General features: G+C 40.7%; 1 protein-coding gene across 1 annotated transcript in view; it reads left to right on the top strand.

The window, feature by feature from the left end:
* Nucleotides 1-21,096, top strand: part of CATSPERB (cation channel sperm associated auxiliary subunit beta) — a 120,003-nt gene that overhangs the window by 30,972 nt on the left and 67,935 nt on the right. The window contains exons 8-11 of the mRNA XM_039232511.1: nucleotides 2,638-2,787; nucleotides 16,675-16,770; nucleotides 16,912-17,030; nucleotides 18,465-18,497. Coding sequence (XP_039088442.1) covers nucleotides 2,638-2,787; nucleotides 16,675-16,770; nucleotides 16,912-17,030; nucleotides 18,465-18,497 — 398 coding nt within the window. The remainder of the gene's footprint in view (nucleotides 1-2,637; nucleotides 2,788-16,674; nucleotides 16,771-16,911; nucleotides 17,031-18,464; nucleotides 18,498-21,096) is intronic.

Genomic DNA, 21,096 nt, shown 5'->3' with positions numbered 1-21,096 from the left:
CAATCATTCTATATTGCTTTATTTCTTTAACCAAAATTAAAATATCTAAAAAAATTGGCAAAATGTGCTTTATTATTTGGTCATAGTGTCCAAGTTTTTAAAAAATAGTCAATTATTCACTAGTAATTGCAAGCCTTTGAGATGGATATTTTGAAGTCCTGTGCTCGCTACCTTCACATACTAAAACAACAGTATGTAATTATTTCAACTAAAACATTTTTTGAAATATGAATCATTTACACATTGAAATGTACCCAGGTTATTATATACTGCATTTAAATGTTAGCGTACAATTAATTTAGAATGTATAGAGGTAACATGGTAGCAAAGAGTTCCACAAATTAGTTGTTCTTAAAGGTTCCAGATGCAGAAATGAGATTCATGTGTTTGAGGAGCGGAAAGGACGCCTGTGATGTGGAAGTAGAGTAAATGACAGGCAGAGTGGCTTATAATAAGTTTGGAGAGGCCAGCAGGGAGCATGGTAAAAAATGCAGGATTTATTCTAATTATAATGAAAAGCCGTTGGAGTGTTTTAAGCAGGAGAGTGATACATTCTGATTCATGCTTTCTAAATGGGTCACTTTGGCTGCTAGGTGAAGACCCTCGGAGAAGGTGGCAAGAATGGGATAAAGAAGATTGACTGGCATCTGTTGCCCTGGTCCACTCGGAAGGTGGTCCTGGGGACGTGGGCTGGGGGATTAGCGGTGGAGATGGTGAGAACTATTCACTGCCGACTCCAAATCCACCCCCTAGACCGCTTGACTAACACTGTTCCTAATCACAATCACTGGTTCCCCTTCATAAGAGTCCCTTTTCTGTCTCTTTGACTTCTCAGTAGTAGTCAAGACTTACAATCACTCCCTCATTCTTAAAACATTTAAAATACAGTATCTGACTCTAGGGAGCTTGTACATATGAGGTGTTTTCAATCTGATGCGACCATGTCCCGGCCACAAGGTCCAGTCTCCCTGTCCTGTAAGATCTGGTTAATTAATTGCCTGCACAGATATGCTCTCACCTTGGGGGGTCAGCTGCCATACCTGAAATTTCTTTGAATTTCAGAGTGAATATCATTGGTTTATAAATTCTGTCTCTTTCTGTTCTAAGCTACCCTGTGTCAACCCAGGTGGAAACCTACCTCCAATTCTTGCTTTTGCAGGAGGTGAAACATGTATCGCTTAAAGTCTTCTGGCTTTCTCATTGCCATATAGTATTCCATCGTATAGATAAACCACATCTTCTTGATCCAACCACGTCTTCTTGATCCATTCGTCTGTTGATGGACACTTAGGCTCTTGATAAAGAATGAAATCTGGCCATGTGTAGCAACATGGATGGAACTTGAGGGTGTCATGCTGACCGAAATAAGTCAGGCAGAGAAGGACAGCTACCATATGTTTGCACGTATAGGAGGATTAGGAGGAACTTAACAGAGGACCGTGGGGGAGAAGAAGGGGGGAAATAGTGGGGGAGAGGGAGGGAGGCAAACCATAAGAGACTCTTGAATGCTGAGAACAAACTGAGGACTGAGGGGGGTGATGGGCATGGAGGAGGGCACTTGTGGGGATGAGCACTAGGTGTTATATGGAAACCAACTTGACAATAAACTATTTGTGTAAAAAAAAAGTCTTCTGGCTTTGCTGCAGATTTGGGGGAGATGGTAAAGATCTACACTGTAGAAATGTAAACAGCTAAAGAATCAATTATTAGATATCTCTTTTTAAAAGTCCTTTGGCTGTTTTTGAAATTCAGACAGCAGTATTCTGTCAAATTGCCCTGGCTTGCTTTTTGTTCTCCCTTTTCTCATTTTTTCAGAAGAAACAAAAAATCCCATTTTCTCATCATTAAAATTTGACTTCATCCAGCCCCAATGCTTTGCATATCCAAGAATAGATTGCCCGGGTGAGGGATATGTCCCCCTCTGATTGGTTTTTCCTTGTCATCTCAGCCCAACTTCCAGAAATCCTTCTCAGTGTCCCAGCCTCTAATGCGACCTTTCCCTTCCTTCTACTGGTGTTCTGGATGTATTCCCATTGCTCTCTATCTGCTGCCATTTCTGTGGAATCAAAGGAAGAGAACAAAAAGTAAATGTGTGGTTGTGGGCTTTTGAAGCGGAAGCTGTTCTCCATTATAAATGTCCTGTGACCCAGCAATTCCATTTCCAGGGAGAGAGCGTGCAGCCAATCGTAGTCCCCAAAGGAGACCAAAGCAGTGTCTCCCATCCCACATGTTCTTCTGCAGCGTTGAGTGTTGCGGGCCCCCATCAAGGGCACTGAGCCTTCATCCCTGCTACTCTGGAAAATAAGAATCAACCTTTTTTTTTTTTTAAACCAATGAAAAGTGAGGTAGTACATGTGTTTTATGGAAAATGGAATAGGCCTTTTACCTAGTGCTTTGAAAATTCTTAAATGAGGGCATTGATCGTGATGAGCCGCAGGTGTTGTGTGTTGGTGTTGAATCCCTAAATTCTACACCTGAGACTAATATTACCCTGTTTGTTAACTAATTTGGAATTTAAACAAAAACTTGGGGGGAAATAAAAGCAAAACAAAACAACAAAACCTTTAGAGGAAAGCAGGAACATCCCCTGTTCAAGCCTGCAGCCACAAATTAAAGACCTAAATTTTATTTCCACAGAACCTATTCTTCAGTGGGATCTCGGGACTATAATGACAAAAAATAGTGTCAGTGTACTGTATCAGCACGTGGTGGATGTCAAAGTGGCAAAATGCCCGTGTGCCAACGATGTAGCATTACTTGGCTTCATTTTGAATGAAACATACAATGGTAAGTTCATGGCTTTATTGAAAGTTGGATGTGGGGTTTTGTGTTTTATACACGCGATGTTTAACAGGCAGTGCAAGTTAGGCATAATGGAGTAAAAACGTTTTCTAAAAATACCTGCGAATTTACTCTCACTTCCCCTTGTCTACCTGCAAGTGTGATCAACTATTGTTACTCTGTGACTTTTGATCATGTTCATAGTGACTGAAGTGTCTCTCTTAATTTCACGTATCCCCTGATTTCTATTAATATATTGCTTCCTCTCAGAGATGACTCCTTGCATTTCTAATCTGTCCTGCCTTGTGTAAGTGGGTATCGTGTTCTAAGGCATCATCACATCATTTCATTTACTATGTAGGTGCTTTTAGATTCCTACTATAGCACTTAATAGCATCCTTATGCATTTCAACTTTTTAAAAAACTGTTTATTATTGAGAGACAGAGCTTGAGCGGCTGAGGGGCAGAGAGAGAGAAGGATACACAATCTGAAGCAAGATCCAAGCTCTGAGATGTCAGCACAGAGCCGATGTGGAACTCAAACTCACGAGCTGTGAGATCATGACCTGAGCCAAAGTCGGACGCTTAAACCACTGAGCCACCCAGGCGCCCCATCATTTCAACTTCTAATGTATTATGGTAGTTGTTTTCCCTAGGTCATCTGTGACCTTCTAGTTCCCAAAGCCAATGAATGAAAAGGCAAATAAAAGAATTAAAAGATAAGAAACAAAATGTTATTACTCACAAATAATATGGGCACCCCAAAATCCAAAAGAATCAGCAGCAGTCAAGCTATCAGAACAAATATGGAGTGCTACAAAATTGAGGAATGAAATGGCAATAAAAATCATTCTACCAAAGACTAAAGATTATAATTTTTAAAAATCCTACTCGGAAAGTAACAAACCACAAAAGGTACCTAGGAATAAACAAACAAACAAAAGAGTTGTAAGACCTGTTGTAAATAAATGATAAAACCTTAATGAAGGTGATGAATAAAAAGACTAAAATTGGGGCTCCTGGGTGGCTCAGTTTGGGTAAGTGTCCAACTCTTGATCTCAGCTCAGGTCATGATCTCTCGGGTTCATCTCACACATTGACACACATCTTACACATCTTACACATTGTTCTTTTTTTATTCTTCTTTAAAAATCATGTTATTCACATTGTTTCAGTCTCCCCTAGGAATTTGGGTCTTGGTTTGTCAATTTCCACACACACACAAACACTGCTCTAATTTTTCTTGTGAGGAACCTGCTTGGGATTCTCTCTCTCTCCAGAGTCTCTCTCTGTCCTTCCCCCCTTTGTGCTCTCTCTCTACTCTCTTTCTCTCACTCTCTCTCTCTCTCAGAATAAATAAATAAGCTTAAAAAAGTTTCTTTAAGACTAAAGGAGGGGTGTCTGGGTGGCTCAGTCGGTTAAGTGTCCAACTTCTGCTCATATCATGATCTCACAGTCCGTGGGTTTGAGCCTTGCATCGGGCTCTGTGCTGACAGCTCTGAGGCTAGAGCCTGCTTCAAATTCTGTGTCTCCCTTTCTCTCTGCCTCTCCCCCGCTCACTCTCTGTCTCTGTCTCTCAAAATAAAATAAAGACATTAAAAAAAAAAAGACTAAAGGAAATATTTTATGTTCATGAACAGGAACTTCTAGTATTGTGAAGATGTTAATTCTCTCCAGATTTACTAATCAATTCAACACGATTCCAAGAAAAATTAGAGCAGTGTTTGTGTGTGTGTGAAAATTGACAAACCAAGCCCCAAATTCCTAGGGGAGACTGAAACAATGTGAATAACATAATTTTAAAGAAGAATAAAAAAAGAACAAAAACTTGCCCTACCGTGACTTATTAGAAAGTAGCAGATTCAAACAGTACACTTCAGGATAGGGAAAGACAAATGCCCTTGCCCCAAATGTCTTTGAATTCCTAATGGTTTAGTCTCTTCGTGTTCTCTGGTCTTGAATGCTAGCTTGTGCTGAATTAGTTTTGTTAGAAATTGTGTCTCTTTCCCCTCTTTGTCAACCAGATGGAAACTCAGCTCCTCTCCTAGCTTTCTTCTGTGATGCCAGGCTAGGACCCCCTCCCTTTCTCTCTCCACATCTGCCTTACTTCCCCAAGCCAAAGGAAGGTAGACACCCAAAGGAGAGTCCCCGAAGAGAAGGAGCAGCCTCCACTCCTTGGGATCTCCCTCACCAGTCTGCCCTAACCTCTCGAGAAAAGAAACAGTCTGGGAACCTTTCCTTTTTTCTGGATGAAACCACCTTTTCCCCAGCTGCCCTCCACTGTACTGAAACAAAAAAGAAGGTTCTACAGTATCAAGCTGCCACTGCCTAAACTTACAGTTCCTTTACGAGGCCCTTGTCTGTCCCCAACCTACCCACTCACTTACCCCATCCCACGCTCCCATCACCAGCCCCGCCCCCAGCCTTCATACTGCATGGGGTTAATGGTGGGATCAGGTCTCCGGGAGCCACGTGGATTCCAGTTTGGACTTGGCACCCACCTTCCTCCTCTGGGACATTCCTAGCACATCTGTCCTGCCTCTCACCCCCAGAAACCTAAGCTTCCCAGGTCACTTATGGTTCTCTACTTCCCTTAATTTGACCCAAATGTCTGTCCCGTTCCATCCACCCGGATCCATTCATTGCCATCTGTGGTCCGTCTGCAGCAATCTCCCTCATAACACTCATCTTTTCTCTGAATGGTCCCTTCACTTTGCTGCCCTAGAAAGTAACCTGGCTAGTCCCAGTAATATCCCCTCCCTGGAAGCCCTGTCACATGCCACGTGTCTTACACCCAAGGCCGGGCCATCACCCTTGCTCCTTATGGCTACTTCCTAGTGACTACCATGTCTTCTTTTCAAAACTCCTAGCTCCTCTGAACTCAGACTTTCCTTCCTAATTCCTCTTATGCTGACCTTCCTGTTATTACACTCACTCATTGAGGACTTTTCCCTCTGGACCTCTGCCTTCCTCCCCACACTATTTTTGTCACTATTTTTGGTGACTTCACATCCATATGGATGACCCACGCAATACTCAGCTCCCAGGCCTCCTCTCCTCCAATGATCTTCCCCCATCTTACTTCTATGGCCATGCTCTGGACCTCATCATCTCCCATAATGTGGTTATCTGTGGAATCTCCACCACGAGCATCTCCCACAGTCCACACCCCTTCCTCCCACATTCTGTCCTTCTCTTCTAGTGCTCCCACTCCAGTGCTCCTTTGATTTCACTGAGACTTCAGTGTATTGTCCCTTCCACCTTCTCCACTTCCCAATACCCTTGGTTCCCATCCCCCTATAATTTGCATACCTCACCCTTGCAGACTTTTCTGTAACTTCCCTGCCCTGCTCTATCTTCCATGCAGTGCCAGCTCTGGTTAAACATACTTCTAGTCCTGCTCTGAGATAAAATAATGTTGCTAGAGAAAACAATGCATACCAGGCTCCCTTTCAAATTCCACAGACTGGTCTCGCTGTAAATTTCCGATCACAAATCTCAAGTGGGCACTCAGCACCACCCAGAAATCCTGCCTGTCTTCACTGGTATGTTTATTTTCCAACACCGCAAGGTGACCTTATCTCATATCCCTTCCCACACCTCAAGCCCTCCACGTTATCCCCTTCCCCTTTTCACTCTTAGCTGTACCTTCATCTAATATTTCATTTGTGCTTGTGTGCCTTGCCTTCTCACCTGTTGCACTGCGAAAGGTGTCTCTACCTCTGTCAGAGGCCACTACCCCCAGCCCTCATGTTCTGGATCCCATTCCCTACGGCCATCTGAAGCACCTTGCGCCTGCATCCCTGCTGCAAACGTCACCTTTCCCTCTGCGTGATCTGCTCTCTCTCCTTACTGGTTTGGGTCCATCAGGATGCAGACAAACTCTACTTTGGAAACATCATAGGGGGTTTTCTGTTCTCCTTCAAAGCAAAGTTTTGGCAAAGAACTTATTGTAGATGGTGCTCCGTTGTTCCGTCTACCACTTTGTCTTCGTTCCACTAGAGATGAGTGTTTGGTGCCCAGCACTCTTGTGAAACGCTTCTTCCCAGGACCGTCCCTGATCTCCATATTGTCAGTTCCAGCCACCAGTTCTTTTTTTTTTTCTTTTTAATGTTTATTTACTTTGAGAGAGAGAGAGATACAGAGTGTGAGTGGGGCAGGGGCAGAGACAGACAGAGACAGAATCTGAAGCAGGCCCCAGTCTCTAAGCTGTCAGCACAAAGCTTGACACGGGGCTCGAACTCACAAGCCATGAGATCATGACCTGAGCTGAAGTTGGACACCTAACCAGCTGAACCACCCAGGTGCCTCCAGCTACCAATTCCTTCCCCCACCCCCCACCGCCAAATTTATTATTTAATTTGTTTTTAAAACTTATATCCAAGCTAGTTAGCATATAGTGCAACAATGATTTCAGGAGTAGGTTCCTTAATGCCCCTCACCCATTTAGCCCATCCCTCTCCCACAGCCTCTCCAGCCACCCTCTGTTTGTTTTCCGTATTTAAAAGTCCCTTACGTTTTGTCCCTCTCCCTGTTTTTATATTATTTTTGCTTCCCTTCCATTATGTTCATCTGCTTTGTATCTTAAAGGCCTCATATGAGTCAAGTCATATGCTATTTGTCTTTCTCTGATTGTAATTTCGCTTCACATAATACCCTCCAGTTCCATCCACGTAGTTGCAAATGGCAAGATTTCATTCTATTTGATTGCTGAATAATACTCCATTGTATATATACCACATCTTCTTCATCCATTCATCCATCAGTGGACATTTGGGCTCTTTCCATACTTTGGCTATTGTTGATAGCGCTGCTATAAACATTGGGCTGCATGTGTCCCTTTGAAACAGCGTACTGAACCCCTTGGATAAATACCTAGTGGCGCAATTGCTGGGGTTGTAGGGTAGTTCTATTTTTAATTTTTTGAGGAACCTCCATACTGTTTTCCACAGTGGCTGCCCCAGTTTGCATTCCCACCAGCAGTGCAAAAGAGAACCTCTTTCTCTGCATCCTTGCCAACATCTGTTGCTTCCTGAGTTATTAGTGTTAGCCATTCTGATCGGTGTGAGGTGGTATCTCATTGTGGTTTTGATTTGTATTTTCCTGATGATGAGTGATGTTGAGCATCTTTTCATGTGTCGGTTGGCCATCTGCATGTCTTCTTTAGAGAAGTGTCTATTCATGTCTTTAGCCCATTTCTTCACTGGATTATTTGTTTTTCAGGTGTTGAGTTTGATAAGTTCTTTATAGATTTTGGATACTAACCCTTTATCTGATATGTCGTTTGCAAATATCTTCTCCCGTTCCATCAGTTGTCTTTTGTTTTTTCTGATTGTTCCCTTCACTATGCAGAAGATTCTTATTTTGATGAGGTCCCAATAGTTCATTTTTGCTTTTGTTTCCCTTGCCTCCAGGGACATGTTGAGTAAGAAGTTGCTGCAGCCAAGGTCAAAGAGGTTTTTGCCTTCTTTCTCCTCAAGGATTTTGATGGCTTCCTATCTTACATTTAGATCTTTCATCCATTTTGAGTTTATTTTTGTGCATGATGTAAGAAAGTGGTCCAAGTTCATTTTTTTAAAAAAATAGTTTATTGTCAAGTTGGTTTCCATATAACACCCAGTGCTCATCCCCACAAGTGCCCTCCTCCATGCCTGGAATCCCCCCTTCCCCAGCAGCCCTCAGTTTGTTCCTGGCATTCAAGAGTCCCTCATGGTTTGCCTCCCTCCCTCTCCCCAACTATTTTCCCCCACTTCTCCACCATGGTCCCCATGTTCATTTTTCTGCATGTCGCTGTCCAGTTTTCCCAGCACCACTTGCTGAAGAGACTGTCTTTATTCCATTGGATGTCCTTTCCTGCTTTGTCAAAGATTAGCTGGCCATACGTTTGTGGGTCCATTTCTGGGTTCTCTATTCTGTTCCATTGATCTGATTTTTTGTTTTTGTGTCAGTTCCATACTGTCTTGATGATTACAGCTTTGTAATACAGCTTGAAGTCTGGTATTTTTATGCCTCCTGCTTTGGTTTTCTTTTTCAAGATTGCTTTGGCTATTTGGGGTCTTTTCTGGTTCCATACAAATTTTAGAATTGTTTGTTCTAGCTCTGTGAAGAATGCTGGTGTTATTTTGATAGGTATTGCATTGAATATGTAGATTGCTTTAGATAGTTTTAACATTTTAATAATATTTGTTCTTATCCAGGAGCATGGAATATTTTTCCATTTTTTTGTGACTTCTTCAGTTTCTATCATAAGCTTTGTATAGTTTTCAGTGTATAGATTTTTCACCTCTTTGGTTAGATTTATTCCTAGGTATTTTATGATTTTTGGTGCAGTTGTAAATGGGATTGATTCCTTAATTTCTCTTTCTGTTGCTTCGTTGTTGGTGTATAGGAATGCAACCGATATCTGTTCATTGATTTTATATCCTGCAACTTTCCTGAATTCATGGAACAGTTCTAATAGTTTTTTGGTGGAATCTTTTGGGTTTTTCCATATAGACTATTATGTCATCTGCAAAGAGTGAAAGTTTGACCTCTTCCTGGCCAATTTGGGTGCCTTTTATTTCTTTGTGTTGGTCTGATTGCTGAGGCTAAAACTTCCAATACTGTGTTGAATAACATTGGCAAGAGTGGACATTCCTGTCTTGTTCTTGACCTTAGAGGGAAAGCTCTCAGTTTTTCCCCATTGAGGATGTTATTAGGGTTGGGTCTTTCATATATGACTTTTATGATCTCGAGGTATGATCCTTCTATCCCTACTTTCTTAAGGGTTTTTATCAAGAAAGGATGCTATATTTTGTCAAATGCTTTCTCTACATCTATTGAGAGGATCATGTAGTTCTTGTCCTTTCTTTTATTGATGTGATGAGTCACATTGATTGTTCTGTGAATATTGAACTAGCCCGGCATCCCAGGTATAAATCCCACTTGGTCATGGTGAATTATTTTTTTAATGTATTGTTGGATTCAGTTGGCTAATATCTTGTTGAGGATTTTTGCGTCCATGTTCATCAGGGATATTGGTCTATAGTTCTCCTTCTTAGTGGGGTCTTTGTCTGGTTTGGGAATCAAAGTAATCCGAGCTTCACAGAAAGAGTTTGGAGGTTTTCCTTCCATCTCTATTTTTTGGAACAGCTTCAAGAGAATAAGTGTTAATTCTTCTTTAAATGTTTCATAGAATTTCCCTGGAAAGCCATCTGGCCCTAGACTCTGGTTTTTGGGGGGAAATTTTTGATTACTAATTCAATTTCTTTACTGGTTATGACTCTTTCAAATTTTCTATTTCTTCCTGTTTCAGTTTTGGTAGTTTGTATGTTTCTAGGAATTTGTTCATTTCTTCTAATTGCCCATTTTATTGGCATATAATTGATCATAATATTATTATTGTTTTTATTTCTCCTGTGTTGGTTATGATGTCTCCTCTTTCATTCTTGATTTTCTTTATTTGAGTCCTTTTCTTTTTCTTTTTGATTAAACTGGCTGGTGGTTTATCAATTTTGTTAATTCTTTCAAAGAACCAGCTTCTAGTTTCATTGATCTGTTCTACTGTTTGGGTTTTTTGTTTGTTTTTTGGTTTCGAGAGCATTGATTTCTGCTCTAATCTTTATCATTTCCTGTCTTCTGCTCTTTTTGGGTTTTATTTGCTGTTCTTTTCCAGCTCTTTAAGGTAAAAGGTTAAGTTGTGTATCTGAGACCTTTCTTGCTTCTTTAGGAAGGCCTGGATTGCTATATACTTTCCTCTTATGAGTGCCTTTGCTACGTCTCAGAGGTTTTGGGCTGTGGTGTTATCATTTTCATTGGCTTCCTTGTACTTTTTAATTTTGTCTTTAACTTCGTGGTTAGCCCATTCATTCTTTAGTAGGATATTCTTTAGTCTTCAAGTATTTATTACCTTTCCAAATTTTTTCATATGTTTGATTTCAAGTTTCATAGCGTTGTGGTCTAAAAATATGTACAGGGTGATCCCGATCTTTTTGTACTTGTTGAGGGCTGATTTGTGTCCCAGTATGTGATCTATTCTGGAGAACATTCCGTGTGCACTGGAGAAGAATGTATAGTCTGCTGCTTTAGGATGAAATGTTCTGAATATATCTGTTAAGTCCATCTGGCCCAGTGTGTCATTCAAAGCTACTGTTTCCTTGTTGATTTTCTGATTAGATGCTCAGTCCATTGCTGTAAGTCGGATGTCGAAGTCCCCTGCTATTATGGTATTACTATCAATGAGTTTCTTTATGTTTGTGACTAATTGATTTATATATTTGGGGGCTTCCATATTTGGAGCATAAATGTTTTCAATTGTTAGGTCTTTTTGGTGGATAGACCCCTTAATTATGATATAGTGCCCTTCTTCATCTCTTGTTACAGTCTTCACTTAATTTACTTTTTTGTGTGAAACACTTCGATCTTCTTTTATTTGTATTTTTATAATCTATTTTTTAAATAGCTTATTGTCAAGTTGGTTTCCATATAACACCCAGTGCTCATACCCACAAGTGCCCTCCTCCATGCTTATCACCCCCTTCCCCTCTCCTCCACCCCCACCAGTCCTCAGTTTGTTCTGAATATTCAAGAGTCTCTCATGGTTTGCCTCCCTCCCTCTCCCCAACTATTTTTCCCCTTCTTCTCCCCCATGGTCCTCCGTTAGGATCCTCCTAATGCACCTATATGTGCAAACATGTGGTATCTGTCCTTCTCTGCCTGACTTATTTCGCTCAGCATAACACCCTATAGTTCCACCCATGTTGCTACACATGGCCAGATTTCATTCTTTCTCATTGCCATGTAGTATTCCATTGTATAGATGAACCACATCATCTTGATCCACTCATCCGTTGATGGACATTTAGGATCTTTCCATGTTTTGGCTATTGTTGAGAGTGCTGCTATGAACTTTGGGGTACATGTGCCCCTATGCATCAGCACTCCTGTATCCCTTGGGTAAATTTCTAGCAGTGCTACTGCTGGGTCATAGGGGAGTTCTATTGTTAATTTTTTGAGAAATCTCCATACTATTTTCTAGAAGGGTTGCATCAGCTTACATTCTAACCAACAGTGTAGGAGGGTGCCCATTTCTCCACATCCTCACCAGCATCTAGAGTCTCCTGATTTGTTCATTTTAGCCACTCTGACCAGCGTGAGGTAGTATCTCAGTGTGGTTTCTATTCGTATTTCCCTGAATAGGAGGGACGCTGAGCATCATTTCATGTGTCTGTTGGCCATCTGGCTGTCCTCTTTGGAGAAGTGTCTGTTCATGTCTTCTGCCCATTTCTTCACTGGATTGTTTGTTTTTCGGGTGTGGAGTTTGGTGAGTTCCTTATAGATTTTGAATACTAGCCCTTTATCTGATATGTCATTTGCAACTATCTTTTCCCATTCCGTCAGTTGCCTATTAGTTATATTGATTGTTTCCTTTGCCGTGCAGAAGCTTTTTATCTTGATGAGGTCCCAGTAGTTCATTTTTGCTCTTGATACCCTTGCCTTTGGGGATGTGTCAAGTAAGAAATTGGCCGTGGTTGAGGTCAAGGAGGTTGTTTTCGGCTTTCTCCTCTAGGGTTTTGATGGTTTCCTGTCTCACATTCAGGTCCTTTATCCATTTTGAGTTTATTTTTGTGTATGGTGTGAAAAAAATGATCTAATTTCATTCTTCCGCATGTTGCTGTCCAGTTCTCCCAGCACCATCTGTTAAAGAGGCTGTTTTCCATTGGATGCTCTTTCCCACTTTGTCAAAGATTAGTTGGCCATACATTTGTGGGTCCAGCTCTGAGTTCTCAATTCTATTCCATTGGTCTATGTGTCTATTTTTGTGCCAATACCATAGTGCCTTGATTATGACAGCTTTGTAGTAGAGGCTAAAGTCTGGGATGGTGATGCCTCCCGTTTTGGTTTTCTCTTCAATATTACTTTTCGGGGTCTTTTGTGGTTCCATATAAATTTTAGGATAGTTTGTTTTAGCTTTGAGAAGAATGCTGGTGCAATTTTGTTTGGGATCGCATTGAATGTGTAGATTGCTTTGGGTAGTAATGACATTTTAATAATATTTATTTGTTCGACCCATGAGCATGGAATGTTTTTCCATTTCTTTGTGTCTTCTTCAATTTCCTTCATAAGTTATCTATAGTTTTCATCATACAGATCTCTCATATCTTTGGTAAGGTTTATTCCTATGTATTTTATGGGTTTTTGTGCAATTGTGAATGGGACCAATTCCTTGATTTCTCTTTCTGTTGCTTCATTGTTGGTGTATAAGAATGCAACCGATTTCTGTACGTTGATTTTGTACCCTGCAACTTTGCTGAATTCTTGGATCAGTTCTAGTAGGCTTCTGTTGGAGTCTGTCAGGTTTTCTATGTAGAGTTTCATGTTGTCTGCAAAAAGTGAAAGTTTGACTTCTTCTTTACCAGTTTTGATGCCTTTTATTTCCTTTTGTTGTCTGATTGCTGATGCTAGGACTTCCAGCACTATGTTGAACAACAGTGGTGAGAGTGGACATCCCTATCATGTTCCTGATCTCAGGAGCAAAGCTCTCAGTTTTTCCCCATTGAGGATGATGTTAGCTGAGGGCTTCTCATAAATGGCTTTTATGATGTTTAAGTAAGTTCCTTCTATCCCGACTTTCTCGAGCGTCTTTATTAAGAAGGGATGCTGTATTTTGTCAAATGCTTTTTCTGCATCTATTGACAGGATCATATGGTTTTTATCTTTTCTTTTGTTAATGTGACATATCACATTGATTGATTTGCGAATATTGAACCAGCCCTGTAACCCATGAATGAATCCCACTCAATCATGGTGGATAATTCTTTTTCTGTGCCATTGAATTCAATTTGCAAGTATCTTGTTGAGGATTTTTGCATCTGTATTCATTAAGGATATTGGCCTGTAGTTCTTTTTTTGCTGGGTCTTTGTCTGGTGGGGGATCAAAGTGATGCTGTCTTCATAAAATGAGTCTGGAAGTTTTCCTTTGGTTCCTATTTTTTTGAATAGCTTGAGAAGAATGGGTGTTAATTCTGTTTTAAATGTCTGGTAGAATTCCCCCAGGGAAGCCATCTGTCCCAGGGCTCTTATTTGTTGGGAGATTTTTCATAACTTTTTCGATTTCCTCACTAGTTATGGTTCTGTTCAGATTTTCTATCTGAAAAAGGACTTTTTCATTCATGATTTTTCTATTTGAGTGCTCACTCTTTTCTTTTTGAGAAGCCTGGCTAGAGGTTTGTCAGTTTTGTTTATTTTTTCAAAAAAACCTGCAGTCTTCATTTTAAAGTCTAGATTGTCTGATGTGAGTATGGCTATTCTGGCTTTCTTTTGTCAACCATTAGCATGATAGATGGTTCTCCATCCCCTTAATTTCAATTTGAAGGTGTCTTTAGGTATAAAGTGGGTCTCTTGTAAACAGCATATAGATGGATCTTGTTTTCTTACCCATTCTGTTACTCTCTGTCTTTTGATTGAAGCATTTGTCCATTGACATTTAAAGTGAGTACCAGCCACCAATTCTTTATCCTCATTCTACTTACCTTCCCAGCTGCACTTGGCACAGCTGGCCACTCTCTCTGCAAAACACTTTATCCTCTTGGCTCCTATTGCTTTTATCTGACCACACTGGTCGCTCCTTAGTTTTCTAGATGGACTCCTCTCTGTTGTGACCCCTCAAATAGTTGTGAAACTCAGGGCTTTTTCCTGGACTCTCCTTCCTTATGGAGCCACCTCTCTCTCTCTCTCTCTCTCTCTCTCTCTCAGAAACTTAACCCAGTCCTATGGTAGAAATGCCATTTCCAGGCCAGTGATTCTCAAATCTATATTTCTGGTGCACAGACCTCCTTGGAGACCAAACTCCTCTATGCAACTCCCTATATTTTACATTTCCTCTTGATGTCTACTGAGCATCTCAATACAGTTACTCTGATCCAGAACTCTTTATTCATTTCCCCTGAAGTCTGTTCCTCTCCAGTATTCCTTGTCCCAATTAATATGGAGATACAACTAAAATCTAGTATATGTGCTGCCGAAGCGAGCACAAGTTACAACTAGAATCTAGAACACATTCATGACTGCTCTTACTCACGACATTCCAGGATGGTGCTGTACCATTGTGTATCCCCAGTGTGACCGCCTCTTTTCTCTGCTAAAATCTTAAAGCAACATTGGTTTTCCATGAGGCTAATTCATAGCTTCTTAAGTGGTCTCCCTATTTCTATTCTTGCCCCAATATATCCCATCTTCTATACAGCCACCAGAGTCTTCTCAAGAATAAACCAAATCACATCACTTCCCAGCTTCAAACAAGTGGTGGCTTCCCTTTGACCAGCAGAATAAAATCCAAACTTTTCACAATGGTCTACATCAGTCATGGTCATTTGTTATATAGAGTGGCTTGTAACTTAATTTGAGTCTAAAAGTATTAACCAGAATAAGGCATTTATTTTCCTGATTACCTCTCTATTAAATATTTCTAAACTTTGCAGGGGCCTGGTCATGTAATATCATACTGCTGATCATCCCTACTTTGAATATAGGATAGTGTTATCTGTGGAATGACACTTAATGCTTAGAAAGGCAACACAAGTCATTAGCTTTTCTCTTCCTGGAAAAAGTATATAACACTTCCTGCTACATCTTTCCTTACACAGAAAACAACTGAGAATTGAAATACACACTTCACCATATGAGTGGTCCCACATTCATCTTTGGGAAACAGTATATGGATTAGATCATCAGCCTCTTCAAGCTGTCCCACTGCCCTCAATAATTATGCCTGTTGACTAGATTTCAGGTTTATATTAAAAACAAAAGACTCTCTACGTTCCTAGCTATGGGCAAAGAAAAGTGAGATCAAAGTATTTGCAGTGTGTTCTATCTTCTTTTACTAGGTTCTCATGAGGCATTAGCAAATAGGTTTTTCTATTTTTTTAATCACAAATATTCAAGTAAGTCAAACATAGTTTCTTGGTCTTGGGATTTTAATTTTCTTCTTGGAGCTTTTAAATTATTGGCTAAGATTATATTTCTGAAATAGGAAGTACTTATGCTTACAAAAATACCATCAGGAAAGAAACTCTATTCTACTCTCTTATGTCTAGTGAATGAGGGCTGACCCCTGCATCAGAGTCTGTGCTGATAGCTCAGAACTGGGAGCCTGCTTCAGATTCTGGGTCTCTCTCTTTGTTCCTCCCCCACTCACACTCTGTCTCTCTTTCACTCTAAAAAATAAACCTTAAAAAAATACATTCACAGAGTTAACTTAAAAGCAGTGAAGCTCACATAGGTGGTTAAACTTGGGGGCATATATACCATTTTAACAAAAGAAAGAAGTTTGGGCTTCAAGGAATGATAAATTATGGGAAAGCAACTAGGAAATATGTAGGGGGATGAATGAAAGAGAAGAGCTATTCTAGTAAGGTGTGTTTATGCAAACTTGTCTCAGCATCGACTTCTCTTCCATGTCTGGTGGTAAGGGTGCTCTTCTCTTCCTGCTACCAGGGTGGGGAGGCATGTTTCCCAAAGGAAAAGTCATGCTCTGCTTTTAGGCAGGTGAGGGGAAGGCAGAGAACTCTCCCTGAATTTGTTGATTCTCAGTTGCTTTCAGCTCAAAGAAATCCTTAACCAGAATGGCATATTTTGGGGTGCCATATTCTGACCCCCTTCAATATAAAACAAAATCCTTAAAATTTAAATCAGATGGTTGGCTACAATCCATGTTAATGTGAAGCCTCTTCATCTTTCCAAGATGAAGAATCTTTTCAGATTCTAGCTGAGGGGAGGGGAGTTGAAGCAGGGCAGAGAATGGTTTGGAAAGTGGGGCAGATGTGGGCTCTGGCTGTGGAAATCTGAGCACCGTAGACGTGGGTTACTCACTTCGTAAGGTTATCTATACTTAATTATCCTTTTTTCTCCTGTTAGGTATTTACTTAGGCCTCAGTTTTTCTGGATTTTGGAATTACAATGATATCACATGGTATAACCTGACAGATATGATCTATTCCCAAGTTGGAGAAGGTAATTCCTCTAATGGTTACTTCATCTTCGGGATTCCATATATATATCAATACTTGATCAGTATCTATGAAATGTCTTTGCTTTGCTGAGGAGCTCATCTTTTCCTTACTTTTTAACCCCTGGTGTGATTTCTTCCCTTAGAACACACAGAGCTTTCAGTGGTGGATATGGTTTTAACAAATCACTTTTTAGTTATGCTCACCTCTCTGGGTCTTTTTGTAAGTGGAGATCTCCGTTATCCATCATCCTCTGTCTTAACGGTATGTGAATTGCTTTTAAATACATTCTTATTTCAGAAATACAATCTTAGTCAATAATTTTAAAACTCCAAGAGGAAAATTAAAATTCCAAGAGGAAAAAACTATGTTTGATTTACTTTACCATTTGCGATATTAAAAAAAAAAAAATAGAAAAAGTATTTGCTAATGCCTCCTGAGAAACTCCAAGAGGAAGAAACTATGTTTGACTTACTTTAATATTTGTGATTTTTAAAAAATAGAAAAAAATATTTGCTAATGCCTCATGGGAACCTAGTAAAAGCAGATAGGACACCCTGCAAATACTTTGATCTCACCTTTTGTCTACATAAAGTACACATACTTGATATTTGAGCTATGCATGGTGTGTCTTAGAATTTAAATGCTTCTTCCTTTTAGAAAATGTAAAAGCAGAATACAATGGCTTTTTCCTTTGCCTCATAGTGTTGAATATACCCTTTGGAAATGGTGCTAGTTTTATTGCCACACAAATTTATAAGTTTTAAACATGTACATATAGAAAATTATTTCTCTATTTATACTTACATGTGTTCCCAAAATACTCTGTAGTAATTTATGCAGCAAAATATAGTATTACAAATGAACATAAATTTAAAAGTTGGTAATGGGATCAAGAGAAAGGGCATATACACTTTGGTGAGGATACGTAATGCGCATACCATGAAATTCTTAAACATGTCAATAAACATTTCTCAAAAATTACCACAACAGAAATAAGAGCAATGACAGATTTGGGGACAGAAGAAAAAAAGATAAGACGGAGTATAGAAGGGCCAATTACATTGGTTGAGAAACAGGTGTTTCTTACATGTGGGGGCTATGACCTTTCTTCAGTTGTATGAATAGTCACAGCCTGTCCTCCTTCCTCAACGTTTCTGAGGAAGTACCATTTGTTGCTCAAACAACCAACAGGTCTGACCTTTGATGTGCTTACCATGTAACTGTTGAAGTAGAGACTTGAAGAAGCCGGGCACAGTGACGTCAGTCCAAAGCACAGAGGATTGGGCATAGGTTGTATAGTGAGGGCTGGCACTGGGCGAGGGAGAAACAGGTGACCATGGAGAAAATAATAGGTTAGGGGATTTCCTAATCCCAGTGGGTGGCAGATTTAGTACCTATCTGTACCCTTCTAAACTCCTCCATTTAAATCATTACAGGATTAAAAACAAATCTCAGATCCTTTCTGTAATTAAGTTCAAGTACAAATAAATTAATAAAACAGTGAAACAAAGCAAAGACCAGAGAGGAAATCTCCAGGATATTATATAAACTATGTTAGAGGCTGGTTTTAATGGGTGACACTCCTAACTGCTGGGATACAAAAAGCATCATTTCCTTTAGTGTAATTTAAATTGCTATGTTTTGTTATGCCTTCTGATATGCAAGCAAAAATTAAAGTTTTTTTTTTCCTTGTAGTTTTCAAGGGCAGACTTTTGTGGTTTCGAAAGGGTAAGAAGCTTGAAATTTCCAAGGGTTGGTTAGAAGTTAAGTGTTTGCTTGGGGCACCTGGGTGGCTCAGTCACTTAAGCGTCTGACTTGGGCTCAGATCATGATCTCATGGTTCGGTAGTTCAAGTCCTGTGTCAGGCTCTGTGTTGACAGCTCAGAGCCTGGAGCCTGCTTTGGATTTTGTGTGTTTCTCTCTCTCTGCCCCCCTGCCCCCCACTCATGCTCAGCCTCTGTCTCTCAAAATTAAATAAACATTAAAAAAAAAATAAGTGTTTCCTTGATGACCTAAGAGATGAGTTGCAAGATAAGAATTTACAACATAGATCATTCCTGTTACTGTGTTATTGTTTACAGTTTGAACTTAAAGAAACTTACTTCCAGCAAACACAAAGCAATGCTCTCTCCTTCCCTTTCAAAGGAAGAAGTGTATCTCCCTGTTTCATTGGCCATCCCCACCCCTTCTTTGCATGTTCTCTCCAGAAGGGTTGTGGTTATTAAGGTCTGTTCTGCACAATGGTACCCCCTTGAAAAGAGAGACAGGGCTGAAATTTGGCTAACACTTTTCTCCCCACCCCATCTACCCCTGTGTGGTTCTGTGCCTGCCTGGAGAAAGGGACATTTCTAATTTTCACCGAAGTGCCATTTAAGCTAACCACAGGTTTGCTGCTGGGTGGGGGTGGGGAGGGGATTCCATCAGTCTTTTCTTTCCTCTCTGTTATTACAAAGTCAAGTTTTGTGATTCAAGTAGGTCATTCCCATCAACATATAAGCATGCGTGGAACCCACCACAGAATTATGAGTATTCCTAGTCTACTGCCATGGCCCGTCTCCTTCCATCCTATACAGGCCTGTAGGTATACACCCAGCTGTGCACACACACACACACACTCTCACCATCTAGAAGGAAGGAACATTCATGTCTAGGACACAAATGGATCTGACTCCTGTCATACTAACAGGAGAAAGTGAAGCAGGGACCATGGAGGGCCAGGTGGGCAACACAGATGTACATTAGAAAGAACAGGGGGAAGTACCTGTCATAATAGAATTCCAAACCTGGCGCAACTCTATCATTCGAGAATGAAGGGGAAGGAAAGAAAGTTGCACACATAAGACAAAGAGAGCTTACTACCCAGAGACACCCATGAAGGAGTGGAATGTCAGCAACAGTGACAGACCTAAAACATAAGCTCTAAGCTCTGACAGAGGAAGGAACTTTATCTGTGAGCTCCACTCTGGGATCCATGTCCAGCTCGGCACCTGCCACAAGGCAGGCTTAGTAAATACTTGTTCAAAGAATGGAGTTGGTATAAAAACAATTTACAGTTCCAAATTTTGCGTTTAATACTTGGGTGGAACCAAAACTCCAGATACTACGAGGAAGAAGGGAGATGATTTTCAGTGGATGATCAGCCTGTTGTGAGATCCTCGTTTGGTGGGAGAATCAATATGGGGAATAATTCTGGAATCTGATAGAAAAGCATATAGTTCAACACAAATGATACAGTTTAAGGGACAATTACCAGAAAAGAAAAGGAACTATGACCCAAAGCTTCCAACCTACCAGAGGAAGGAAAGAGGATGAAGGAATAATCCATCAGTTCCTACAAAAAGCAAGAAAGGAGGAAAACAGATGCAAAGATAGAAGAATGGAAAACCAGCCATGAAGTGAGAATCACGCAAGATGCAATAAGAGACAGAGGAGACTGTAACATGAGCTTTTCTCCTTACCCCTTGGCTCCCACTAACTTCCATCTCCAGTCCATCCAGCTGTCTACTCAGCAGTGTTGGAGATGCTGAAGAGCTAGACACAAAGCCTGAGCTTTCAGGAACCCCTTGAGCTTTGAGGAACCCCGCTGAGGAGACCTGGCACATCTTTCCTCGCATGGGTCATGTGAGGACAAGGTATTTGGTGACATGCAGGTGGAGGACTGGAAGGTGGGGGGCTCCTGGAGAGATCTTGGCTTGGAAAGCTCTAGGAACTCCCAGAGAAGACTTTGGTCAACCTTGTGAAAGTGGTTGTTCTCTTGGAGAAAAAAGCCCGGTGAGAAGACTGTATTCTCCCTGCGCCTGAGGTGAGCAGGTAAAGGAGATGGAAGCGAGGAAGCCTGTTTCAGGTTCTGAGGTGAGGGGAACGGCAGCCCAGAGGTTGGGGACCAGTTCTGGTACTCCACCATCTGAAATGCTCCCCAAACCAGACTTGAGTGCTTCAAAATACATCTCAGCCATCCCACCATGCTGAGAGCATAAAAGATCAGTAGAATCAGCCCATACACCAGAATTGCTGATGGGGAGGATAACAAATGAAGAGCAACAAAATTAATTCATCAACTCATTTAACAATTATCCAATGAGCAACTATTCTATGGCTGCTGTTCTTGGCACTGAGATATTAGCAAGAAAAAAAAGACCACTGACATCTATTGGCTTAGAGTTTCAAGTGCCACGTGAAAGTACTTTCTGGGACTAAACACCACACATTGCAGTTAAAAACTAGAATGAATTGAGATGCCTGAGTGGCTCAGTTGGTTAAGTGTCCAACTCTTGATTTTGGCTCAGGTCATTATCTCACGGTTCGGGAGTTCAAGCCCCACATTGGG

The sequence above is a fragment of the Hyaena hyaena genome, unplaced genomic scaffold, assembly GCF_003009895.1.
Source record: "Hyaena hyaena isolate Hyena2069 unplaced genomic scaffold, ASM300989v1 scaffold_67, whole genome shotgun sequence".
Classification (NCBI taxonomy): domain Eukaryota; kingdom Metazoa; phylum Chordata; class Mammalia; order Carnivora; family Hyaenidae; genus Hyaena; species Hyaena hyaena.
This window is presented reverse-complemented; position numbering and strand designations above follow the sequence as displayed.